This window comes from Camelina sativa, chromosome 14, assembly GCF_030686135.1.
Source record: "Camelina sativa cultivar CO46 ecotype springtype chromosome 14, ASM3068613v1".
Lineage (NCBI taxonomy): Eukaryota > Viridiplantae > Streptophyta > Magnoliopsida > Brassicales > Brassicaceae > Camelina > Camelina sativa.
Genome location: NC_141893.1, coordinates 12,722,400 through 12,734,590, shown reverse-complemented (window position 1 = coordinate 12,734,590; position 12,191 = coordinate 12,722,400). Strand labels below are relative to the sequence as shown.

The 12,191-nt window shown below is 39.8% G+C and overlaps 2 protein-coding genes across 4 annotated transcripts; both read right to left on the bottom strand.

Annotated features, from left to right (window-relative positions):
* Positions 1 to 6,428: 6,428 nt before the first annotated feature.
* LOC104741414 (protein CURLY FLAG LEAF 2-like) lies at positions 6,429 to 7,709 on the bottom strand. The gene is made up of 2 exons (XM_010462276.3): positions 7,385 to 7,709; positions 6,429 to 6,986 (listed from the first exon to the last, which is right to left on the bottom strand). Exons 1-2 carry the CDS (start codon positions 7,565 to 7,567, stop codon positions 6,627 to 6,629), a joined length of 543 nt encoding a protein of 180 aa, XP_010460578.1. The 5' UTR covers positions 7,568 to 7,709; the 3' UTR covers positions 6,429 to 6,626.
* Positions 7,710 to 7,990: 281 nt separating this feature from the next.
* On the bottom strand, positions 7,991 to 11,653 carry LOC104741413 (protein RDM16). Of its 3 annotated transcripts, none has more exons than XM_087484760.1 (7): positions 10,994 to 11,653; positions 10,799 to 10,870; positions 10,592 to 10,719; positions 10,124 to 10,498; positions 9,845 to 10,039; positions 9,592 to 9,746; positions 7,991 to 9,036 (listed from the first exon to the last, which is right to left on the bottom strand). In XM_087484760.1, exons 3-7 carry the CDS (start codon positions 10,676 to 10,678, stop codon positions 8,163 to 8,165), a joined length of 1,686 nt encoding a protein of 561 aa, XP_087340886.1. In that variant the 5' UTR covers positions 10,679 to 10,719; positions 10,799 to 10,870; positions 10,994 to 11,653; the 3' UTR covers positions 7,991 to 8,162. The 3 variants fall into 3 exon arrangements, with proteins under 3 accessions (XP_087340886.1, XP_087340887.1, XP_010460577.2); XM_087484761.1 differs by having other exon boundaries at positions 10,592 to 10,724; positions 10,994 to 11,516; XM_010462275.3 differs by having other exon boundaries at positions 10,592 to 10,870; positions 10,994 to 11,552.
* Between the last annotated feature and the right edge of the window lie 538 nt (positions 11,654 to 12,191).

Here is a 12,191-nt window from a genome sequence, read left to right as displayed (position 1 = left end):
AGACCATCAGCAAACATGAAATTTTGAACCCGAGTAAGATGTTGCTTCTTGAAGATGTTCATGTGATGTGATGTGAGAAAATACACTAGCATATATATCATTATACCATCCTATTCGTTGTTGACCATAGATTTACATCAGAGCTAGGGCTTGAGGAATATAATCACTTTGATAACCGTTATCAAAGTGACTCCAACATTTAATAAAAAACTACAGATTTGACAAGGTCGGTAAGAACCTTGATTCTTTTTTTGCTTTTCTTCTCAAAGTTGTTTTGGTTAGACCTAGTGAATGTGCCATGTTGAGGAAATGCACAACCAAGAGTTGAAAATTTCTCACAACCTTGTAACCACTAAACCTATTGAATGCTTCCTCTGCCTTATTGGCTAATGCCCCATAACATGTATATTGTTTAGAGAAAGTTCACAAGGAGGTGTTTCATTTTCATAAAAAAGGCAAAAATGGCTCATATTCTTTGCTAAGATCTTGAAACAAAACGAAAAGATCTTTATCGCTCGGAGTTTAGACACTAGCTTTCCAATATGGCTAAGTTATTCACACAACAACTTAGTATTAGATAAGAAGCTCCTGCAGTTCAAACAGAGACTGTATCTTCTGCTTTTGGGTCCAAGACCTCAGCGGATATGGGTCGCGATCACAAAAGTAAGCCCACCAACACTTTGTTACCCTGCAACGGTAACAAAGACAATACAGAGAATGAGACAAATCATACAAGATTACCAGCAGACCAACGTATGGGATTCACAGCTCAACAACTTTGTTTGCAGAACAGATTTGATGCTCTTGGTCTCCCCTCAATGATGTGTGTGCAGTGACGTGTACCCTAGGTTCCTTCTATTGTGTTTCTCTATATAAACAACATTAAGTCGTTGTATAGAATTCAAGAAGAAATAATAAAGTTAAGATTTCTCTTCATATTTTACAAATCTTTCATGGTATCAGAGCCAGCCGCCATGGCTGATAACTCTGATTCTTCTTCCGCTCTTTGTTTTACACATTGCGTGACTTTGAAACTCTGTTCCACTAACTATCTGTTGTGGAAGATTAGTTTGAAACTTGGCTTAACAATCAAAGGCTACTCGGTCATGTTACTGGAAGCACACCGTGTCCCCCTGCTACGAGATCTCTCAAAAAGGGTGAAACTGTCTCAGAGGCTCCAAATTCGGACTTTCTCGCTTGGATTAACAATGACCAGAAGATTATGGGATGGTTGATAGGCTCGCTGACTGAAGAGGCTCTCAAGTCTGTTTATGGTCTTCACACTTCCGGTGAGGTATGGTTTTCTCTCGCCAAAAAGTACAATCATATCTCTGCATCTAGGAAGAGTGATTTGCAACGTCGTTTACACTCTACTGATAAGGAATGAAAACCTTTAGCTGAGTATCTGAATACTATTAAGCAGATATGTGACCATCTTCACTCCATAGGGTATTCTGTTCCAGAAAATGAGAAAATTTTTGGAGTTCTGAATGGCTTAGGTCAGGAATACGAGTCTATTGCCACTGTGATTGAAAGTCAAATGGATACCTTCCCTATGAGCTATGATAATGTTGTGATAAAGCTAACCAATTTTGACGACAAGATACAGAAGTATGCTGGTTCTTCTGTTTCACCTCATTTGGCTTTCACAACGGACAGAGACTACTCCAATCGTGGTAGAGGATAGTCTCGTGGTCGTTCTAGTGGTTATCGTGGTCGTGGAAACTACTCAACAAGGGGCAGAGGCTTTCATCAGCAGATCTCCAATGGCCAGTCCCCAGACTCTGGTATACGGCCCACTTGTCAAATCTGCAACAAGTATGGTCATTCTGCTCACAAGTGTTACAAGCGGTATGACCATTCTTATCATGGTGAAGAGCTCCCTCATGCGTTTGCAACGATGCAGATTTCTGGTTCACCTGGTCATGAATGGACTGCTGACTCAGGTGCCACTTCACACATCACGATCTCTACTGCTCAACTTCAAACTGTGCAACCTTACAGTGGGGAAGACTCTCTGATTGTGGGAAATGGTGATTTCTTGCCCATAACACACATTGGGTCCTCCGTTCTTCCTAGTACTCAAGGTAACCTTCCGTTACAGGATGTTCTTGTTTGTCCTCAAATTACAAAGTCGTTATTATCGGTTTCAAAACTTACCTCTGATTATCCTTGTGCCATTGAGTTTGATTCTGATGGTGTTATTATTATTAAGGACAAGTGGACAAGACAGCTCCTCACCAAAGGACCCCGCCGTAAAGATCTGTATCTGTTGGAGAATCCGCAGACAATTGCTTGTTGTCTTGCTTGTTACTCTTCTAGACAACAAGCAACAAGTGATGAGGTGTGGCACATGAGGCTAGGTCATCCTCATCAAGATGTTCTCCAACGGCTGTCCAAGAATAAAGCCATAGTTATTAATAAGTTAAGCAATCAGTTGTGTGATGCTTGTCAAATGGGAAAAGTGTGCAAACTTCCCTTTGTTTCTTCTGCTTTTGTTTCCAGTAGACCATTAGAACGTATTTATTGTGACTTATGGGGACCTTCTCCTGTTGTTTCCACTCAAGGTTTTCGCTATTATGTAATCTTCATTGATCATTATTCCCGTTTTACTTGGTTCTATCCTCTTCGTCTCAAGTCAGATTTCTTCACAGTGTTTGTTCAATTTCAAAGACTGGTAGAAAATCAGTTTCAACTGAGGATTGGAATGTTTCAATGTGATGGAGGGGGTGAGTTTATAAGCAATAGGTTTCTTGATCATCTTGTTCAGTGTGGGATTAAACAACAAGTCTCCTGTCCTCACACTCCACAGCAAAACGGCCTTGTTGCATGCAAACACAGACATATCACTGAATTGGGGCTTTCTATGTTATTCCAAGGAAAATTTCCTCACAATCTCTGAGTTGAACCTTTCATTACGGCAAATTTTCTTGGTAATCTTCTTCCCTCCTCTGTACACGATGATCATAAGAGTCCGTATGAAATGCTTCATGGAAAAGCTCCAGTTTACACTGCTCTACGTGTATTCGGCTGTGCCTGCTATCCAAACCTGCGACCGTATTCACATAACAAGTTTGATCCTAAGTCTCTTATGTGTGTTTTTGTTGGATACAATGAAAAGTACAAAGGATATAGGTGCTATCATCCACCTACTGGGAGAGTTTTTATCAATCGACATGTCTTGTTCGATGAATCAAAGTTTTCTTTTACAGATGTTTACAAGAGGAATGTGTCTTCTGTTCAAACACCTTTACTCACGTCTTGGCAGGAGAGTTTTCAGCACGAAGATAATTCAGAAGTTGCAGAGACCTCTTCGAACAGTTTGCAGAGGAGTGACTGCTCCAATGATGATGGAGGGGCAAGTTCTGGGTGTACGGCAGACTTTGATTCTGTTCCTATAGGTAACAGCTTACCTTCTCCATCACATCTGAGTTTGTCACCCTCCTCGAGTCAAGCCACGACAATTCAAACAGAGATCTTAGTCGAAACTTCTTCTTGCAGTCAAGACTGTTCTCTTCAAGACTCTGCATCGCCTGCGAACTCTCCTCAGACTACATCGTCAACGTCTACTGCTCCTATCTCTCCATTTTCGTTTCCAAACAACCCCATGTTTCACCCTATGATAACACGTGCTAAAGCTGGTATAGTAAAGCCGAATCCCAGATATGCTCTGTTTACAGTTAAAAGTAACTATCCAGAACCTAAAACTGTGAATACAGCTCTCAAAGATCTAGGCTGGACTAATGCCATGGGAGATGAAGTGAGTTCCTTTCATGAAACTCACACATTTGATTTGGTTCCACCTGATCATTGTCCAAATCCACTCGGTTGCAAGTGGATTTTTAAAACAAAACTGAAAGTTGATGGCTCTCTCGATCGCCTAAAGGAGAGGTTAGTCGCAAAGGGTTATGAACAATAAGAGGGGGTTGATTATTTGGAAACTTATCTTCCAGTGATACGCACAGCAACAGTGCGTTCAGTTCTACACACTACAACGGTTCACAAGTGGCCTATTAAACAACTTGATGTTAAAAATGCATTTTTACATGGAGACTTAAAAGAGACAGTCTACATGCATCAACCACCAGGCTTTGAGGATAAAGAGAAGCATGACTATATTTGCAAACTAAACAAGGCAATATACGGGTTGAAACAAGCTCCTAGAGCTTGGTTTGACAAGTTCAGTACTTTTCTCATCGACTATGGCTTTACCTGCACCTATGTGGATGCTTCTCTGTTCACATATCATAAAGGCAAAGATAAATTGTTTCTTCTCCTATATGTTGATGATATGCTTTTGACAGGTAACAATCCTCATCTTGTAGATCAATTGCTTGGGAATCTCAACAAAGAGTTTTGGATGTAAGACTTAGGCGGTCTCCAATACTTCTTGGGGATTCAAGCTCATTCTCACTCTAACGGTCTCTTCCTCAACCAAGACAAATATGCTCTCGATCTCTTGGTGACTGCTGGAATGGCAGATTGTGCTCTTATGCCAACACCTCTGCCTTTACAACTTGACAAGGTCCATGGACACCATGTTCCTTTTTCCGACCCCACTTACTTTCTCAGCTTAGCAGGTAAGCTCCAGTATCTCACCTTAACCAGACCAGACATTCAGTTTGCTGTGAATCTTGTATGTCAGAAGATGCATTCTCCATCTATGGCTGACTTCTATCTACTAAAGCGAGTCTTGCGCTACTTAAAAGGAACAATTAGTATGGGGCTTAATATTTACTCCAACACTGATTCCACTCTTTGAGCTTATAGTGACAGTGATTGGGCAAATTGTAAAGAGACACGAAGATCTGTTGGTGGTTTTTGTACTTTCCTTGGTTCAAATATCATCAACTGTTCTGCAAAACGCCATCCTACGGTGTCGAGATCATCTACTGAAGCTGAGTACCGCACCTTGTCTATTGCAGCATCTGAACTCAAGTGGATCTCTCTGTTTCTTCGAGAAACTGGAGTGTCTCAACCTGCAACACCAGAACTGTACTATGACAATCTATCTGCCGTTTACTTGACTGCAAATCCTGCAATGCACAATCGTTCCAAGTCCTTTGATGTGGATTTTCACTTTGTGCGAGAAAGAGTGGCCTTAGGTGCTTTGATCGTCAAACATGTTCCAGCTGAGTATCAGCTAGCTGACATCTTTACCAAGTCCCTAGCTCAGCAATCATTTGTTGATCTTCGGTACAAACTTGGAGTTGTTTTGCCTCCCACTCCAAGTTTGAGGGGGTGTATTAGACAAGAAGCTCCTGCAGTTCAAACAGAGACTGTGTCTTCTGCTTTTGGATCCAAGGCCTCAACGGATGTGGGCCGTGATCACAAAAGTAAGTCCACTAACACTTTGTTACCCTGCAACGGTAACAAAGACAATAAAGAGAATGAGACAAATCGTACAAGATTACCAGCAGACCAGCGTACGGGATTCACAGCTCAACAACTCTGTTTGCAGAACAGATTTGATGCTCTTGGTATCCCCTCAATCATGTGTGTGCAGTGACGTGTACCCTAGGTTCTTTCTATCGTGTTTCTCTATATAAATAGTATTAAGTCGTTGTATAGAATTCAAGAAAGAAATAATAAAGTTAAGATTTTTCGTTCATATTTTACAAATCTTTCACTTAGAACCACGAAGATAGCTAGACATATCTCGATTTGACTATGTCCCTTAGTAATAACTTGTATCGAGATAGAAGTCAATAAAATCAAAATCCCGAGATACATACATAGCTAATGCAATATAGAGATCATGTTTACAAGTTGACTTTTTATTATTATTAGCAAGCATTTAATGTGACAGTATTTAGCATCGAATGTGACTTTTATTCTTCTTCGATTGTTTACATATTAATATTTGTAACTACGGTTCATCGAATGTGAGCTGTCGTTGCTGTGAATTACTGCCATTTTTAAAAATATTGTATATACAGTAGATGATTGCAAAAGTTGACAATTTTAGGGAGGGAAATTATGGTTTGATTATAAATTTGTTGTATAAAGTCATTTTTATTTTGGTCAAAAGACTCAAAACAAAAGTTATTTTTATTTATAAATCAAAATGGGATACAAAAGAAACAGGAATTGTGGTAAATCACATGCTTGCAATGATTATGCTTTTTAATTTTTCTTTCCACGCAGCGCGCAAGTCCTAATAAGGGCTTTATCTTCATTGACCAACTTTAACGCAACAAAAACCTCCACTCTCTCCTTTCATTACCAACCCTTATATGCTATCACTCTAATCACAAGTCAGTGAATCCCATAAAAACATACCAATCTGTTTTGTTATTCTTTAATATGTTAAACCCATAAACACACGCAACCCCCAGCGATCACACTTGTTCTACACTAACCAAGTTACCAAAATGTATTTTGTTTTACCCATCCACTTGTTCCACATTGTCCAAAAGAAGGCCAGATTATAAATGTTTGTTTTCATTGTGCTATCACTAATACATGTTTTTTTAATCCAATTAACTACCTTAAGACATTGCCTTCAAAAAGTTAAAACTCGTATTAATGCCCACTCACACACCAACACGACCACTCGTTTATATGAAAAAAAAAATGAGAAGACGAAGAAATGAAGATGAAAACGAGAATGATAAGAGAGACGTTCAAGGAAAAGAAGAGTGAGGTTGATCAAAGTGGAGAAGCTGAGTTGCACATTTGGGGCAATCCTTTGAGAGTTTAGGTACCATGTAATACATGAAACAAGCTTTGCAACCAGCTACCACAAGAACATCTTCTTCTTCTTCTTCTTCTTCATCGTCTTTTCGATATTTCCTCGATGAAGGAGACGAATCCGATGAAGACTCCTGGCTTTCATAATACGAACTACCTTCTTCTGATGAAAACACAGTTCCATACGATTCTCCACTGGATTGATCTACATTGTTGCTTCTCGCCAATTTCCTAGGATCTTCTTCCTTCACTCTCATTCCATCATTCCAGTTTCTGTAGTAAACCTCTCCTGTCTTCATTACAGAAGTAATAAAACTTAAAAACTCCTTTGATGCTAAAGCTAAATAACCTAATGTACCAGACTACCAGAAGTAAATATTTTTTTTTACTTTCTTTCTGTGCAATGCAAAATAATGCACCCCAAGTTCTGTGACAAAATAGCTTGGACTAGATTTATCATTTATGCAAATCTCACTGTACGAAAAGAACATATGCTCCATTAAAGAAAATCATCAAGCAGATAAAAAGATTGAATGCAAAAACAACACTCTGGTAAAATCTCAAGGTCAAGCCCTCTGATACTTCCCAAATATATATCTCTTCCCCAAGAAACCCAAAGAAAGTACCAGTAATAAATGAGAAAAAAAAAATTATAAGGAAACAAAAAGAGGTTGGTTTAGTGTTTTTTTACCTTGAGATCAAGACACTGTTCCAAATGAGAAGGAACAGAGAAGTGAGAATTGAGGTCCAAGAATCTATCTGAGATGGGGATATGTTCGTCTGTCATACCAAACCCATCTCCAATACTTCTTCTCTGATTACTCAGTGAACAATTCTGCATCGATCTCTCCAGATACTCTGTTATCGTCTCCATGTTCCCGGAATGTTTCCAAAAACAGAGGAGAAGAAAAGAAACAAAAGAGAATTTTCAAGATAGAAAGAAAAAAAACAGAGACGAAGGAAGATTCTTTAAAAACAAAAAAAAAGAAAATAGAAAAAGAGAGAGAGTTTGAGGGTAGTTTGGGGCTTTCGATGAGGTCACGCGCCGTGTTATATATGTTGGGTAAAGAGAAAGCTGGAGGAGGCGTAGCTGTCAGGTAACAGATGAAGCACTGAGGCTCGCATTTTGTCGCACGTCTGTGTTATTTTTTCCAAACATATGACCAACCTCTCTACACGCGCGGCTCATGCCTGTGAGACGTGAGACAAATACAAACATAATCATGTTAATTATCTGTTAGTGCTCACTTTATCTTTATCAATGGTACTTTGGGCGCTGTGAATCAGATCCTTCATGTTGCATCATCAACTTTAATAGTTATTACCTCGTAGAAACATATCATTCTTGTTCAAAACTAAAAACACCAGACAACAGAACAAGTGAAAAATATGTTCACAGAACCGCAATAACATGTCCAAATAGTTAAAAAGCATTTAAAGGTGATGATGATGATATGAGGAAAGAGGATTTAGTCGTCTGAGTAATTGACGGCGAGATCCCAGTAGTGAACAACACCAGCATCAATGAAAATTTTCTTGGCAGAGGATTCGGTCAAGCATTCTTGTACATGAAACCTATGAAAACTCGGCTTTGCAACGCTTCCTTGCCAAACCAACCAACATTTGTTTTCCCCATTCGCCTCTTCTTCTTCGTCATCCTTCTCTTCCTTCTTCTCTGCCTCTTCCCAGTTTATTCGCCTCAGCATCAGCTTCCCATATCTATTTATCGCTTTGCTTTTGCCCTCAACCACAACAACACTCATTCCCTCCGTCATCACACTACACCCTGTTAGTCTGTTGTTTCTTGCATTCATCTCCACTTTAAATCTTGTTCTAGGATGCGATAGCTTCTTGATCTTGTACACCGACACAAGTGTCTCAACCGTTGTTGGATCATCAAAAAGCTTCCTCTCTTTCTTCTCACGTTTCTCTGCAGGAGTTAGCTTCCGGGCTGCGTTCCTGTCCGTATGAGCCTGCTCACGCTCGGCAGCTGCTGTGCGGATCTCTTTTTCAAGCTTGGTTGGGTCTTGGGTCGCTTCAGACCCAAGAACCTTCATCAAGTTGCTCATCTTCACCTTTGCTTTTGGTGGTTCAAGCAACCCTTGTCGGATCATCTCCTGTTTATCCTTTTCTTTTGCTAGACGCCTCTGTGTTCGCAGTTTCTTCTGTTCCTTCTTTGTCAGTTTGAGAGGTTGGGGTGGTGGAGGCGCTGCCTCTGCAGGTGGCTCTATGGGACGAGGATGCTCAATGTAATGAGTAAGCTTCTCTATCTTAAAATGGTCTTCAGTAATAATGCCATCGGCTATGTCACTGTATTCGCCATTGACGAGGACACTTGCATCCCTGAAACATGAAACAGTTATGAACTAAGAAAACCCATCATGAACATATACAGTGAAAAAAAACCAACACGGCAGAACACAAAGCAGCCAGATTAACTATTTGGACTTGCATTGGAAGATACTAAGTGGTTCATAATCATCAGTCGATTCATGTTACCATATTCTATAAGTAATCATACTGCTGCTGATAACAAAAGCATTGGACTTTCCGAAGTACTATGTGACATATGCCAACACTCAAAGAAATCAAGAATTTGCACTATTAATAGTATACATGCCACCTCAACAAAAAAAACGAGTAATTCAAAAAAAGAAACAAGAATACCAAACAGTTATGTGAATATCATCCATGGATGAGAGCTAACTACTTTATAGTTATGGTGATTCATCACTTTCATCAAATACCCCAAAAAGTTGCACGTTTAGTTTGATAAGTGTAGTAGGATGACATGTTTCCATCAAGGTTATGCCAAGTAAATGTCACATCAGAATTCAGAAAAAAAAAAGTAACAACTTAGAGCATTAACAGAAAGGACAAGGTGAGAAAATTACGTACCACCACTCAACATCTGGAATTGGCTCCTTCGGCTTCTCTTTTCTCGGGACACGTTCTGATACCTCTATCAAATTTGGATTTATATCATCCTTTGCCTTTGCCAGATGGGCTTGCTTCACCTTCAGCTCCCTTTCTTTTGCTTCACCAAATTGACTCTACAAAGAAAAGATTTAAAAAAACATAGTGAGACATCTATAGAGACCACCAAGAAGGAACATGGTTAAAAGGAATTCATACAAAAGACAATGCATACCTTTAACTTCAAACTCTCAGCATCTCTTGTCCATTTACCTTCCTCAACAAACTGGAAAGTCATACGTTTAGGTCTCACAATCTTTTTTACATCAATACCCATCCGTGGATCAAAATGGGGGTCTTCTTTTAGATCTTCTTCCAGTTGAGGTTTAAGAATCTGAAAAGCGTCTTTCTTCTGTTTGTTTATGTTAACCTGTAAAATCCAAGTACATTAGAAGCTCGATCATAAAAAGAAAAAAACATGAAAACTTATGTCATAAAGAGTAACATTGCTGACCTTCAATGTACTAAGATTGCTTGGTTTAGTCACACTAATAACATTTCCATGTTCATCAATCTCCCTTCCTAGTGCATCCACACGCAGAACAGGGGGCTTGGCGGGTCTCTCTGCAACAGCCGTATCTGAGGGCGCTTGTCCTGAAAATAGGTTGAGAACGGGACCATAGTTTCGATCCAGACGAAATCCCATGTTAGCTGCCAGCTCCTGAGCTCGCTTAACAGCTTCAATGTTAATACTCCCAAGACCAGCAAGGCCAGAATGTGGCACTGCTGATGCAAAAGATGTTCCTGTAGAGACAGCAGGAGTGGTAGTCGATGATGGTACTCTGGTATCTGGGCTAGCTTCTGAAGTTGACTTAGTACCCTTGTTCAACTGCAAAGAGAAGAAAGGGCAATTTATCAAATACAAAGTTGTAAGAGAAGAATGAATGCAAATGTCTAGAATATCTGCAGATCTTATTCTTACCAAAGGAAGTTTCTTCAGTTTATCCGCCAATCCTTTGTGCTTGAACTGTAGAGCTTTCTTAGCTTTGGCTAACGCATCAGAAGACATGTTTGGAGTACTTTTCCCAGCTGTTGATAATGGTCTTCCATCTGTACTAGATTTTCCAGGAACCTCATGAGATCTGACAATACTAGCCTTATTTTCATCCGTTGTATATATCGAAGATACCTTAGTGAGCAGGAGGGTTTGACTAGGGGCCAAAGAAGCTTCCGATGCAACAGAAGTAATTGAAGAGGCGCCCTGCACAGAGACAAGAAGATACAAGCATTTCAAACACCATTCACACAAACCTATTGAAGCTCAAGTAGCAAAGAAGACTCACAAACAGTAGCAATTAACAAAAAAAAGGTATAGAGAACTCACAATCGAAACGCCGCTAGTAGGATTCATAACCCCAGAACCCTCAGTGACGTGAGCACTCTTGTTCTCAGATTCCATAGCCACATCCTCAAACCTGCTCTTCCTCTCACCATTCCCATCAGAAAACCTAGATTTCTTCTTCCCATCCCTAGCCAAATTCTCCTCGTCTCTATCTTTCCTCTTGCTCCTCGATTCCTTCTCTTTAGTTCCTTCGTGAGACCTCTCATGATGATGCCTTTCCCTATCTCTACTCCCTTCCCTCTCGCCTCGCTCTACAGATCTCCGACCTCTCTCCTTACCCCTATCTCTCTCATCCTCCCTATCCTCGCGCCTCGATGAGCGGTAGTGGTCTGAATCACGCCGCTTCGAATCACCATCGCGATCTCGTCGGCGTCCGCCTTCACGTTGCGGAGAATGGTCGGGACTCGAATCACGATCACGATCGTCACGGTGGCTCCTGGAATATCTCTCCTTATCCATGGCGATTTTAGGGTTTGGGGTTTTTTTTTTTCCTTACTCAGCTTATGAATTGTGCTTCGTCGGTCCTATTAATATACAAAAATTCACAACCGGAATAAACCAGCGAGTCGAGATCTGTCACCGACCCGACGACTACTCGTCAAACAAACTTCCCTTCCCTCTTCCGATTATGGGCCCAAGCCCATTTCTGAGTTACTTTTTAATTGGCTTTCTATGTTGTTTTCCTATAGTTTGGATTTTGGATGATATATCACAATTTACTTTTAGAGGGGGTATTCAAATGAGGAAATTGGAAGATTTTGGGTTTCTATTAAAATCATAAGTTGAGAGCTCCTAAATCCAATGGTATTCAATTTGGAATTTTTATAAAATCATTTAAAATCATTCACAATATCTTGTTATTCAATCAATAATTTGTCAAAATCATATAGAATAATCTGTTATTCAAAATCTAACTTTTTTTTAATAGAAAATCAAAACACATATTTTAGGAAACTTTGGATACATTTTTACATGAGAAATCCAATAGAAAAAAATCACAGCTTAGAAGGTGTTATTTTGAAAGATTTGTTTTTTGAAAAATAAATAGTCAAAACATGTTTCTCTGTGGCGTCACTATGGACATACGTATAAGACTTCCTTCTCGTCCCCACATACTTGGAACTTCCTGCGACAGTCACAGCACTAGGTATGGCTTGCGATTAAATCCACCGGAACTCTT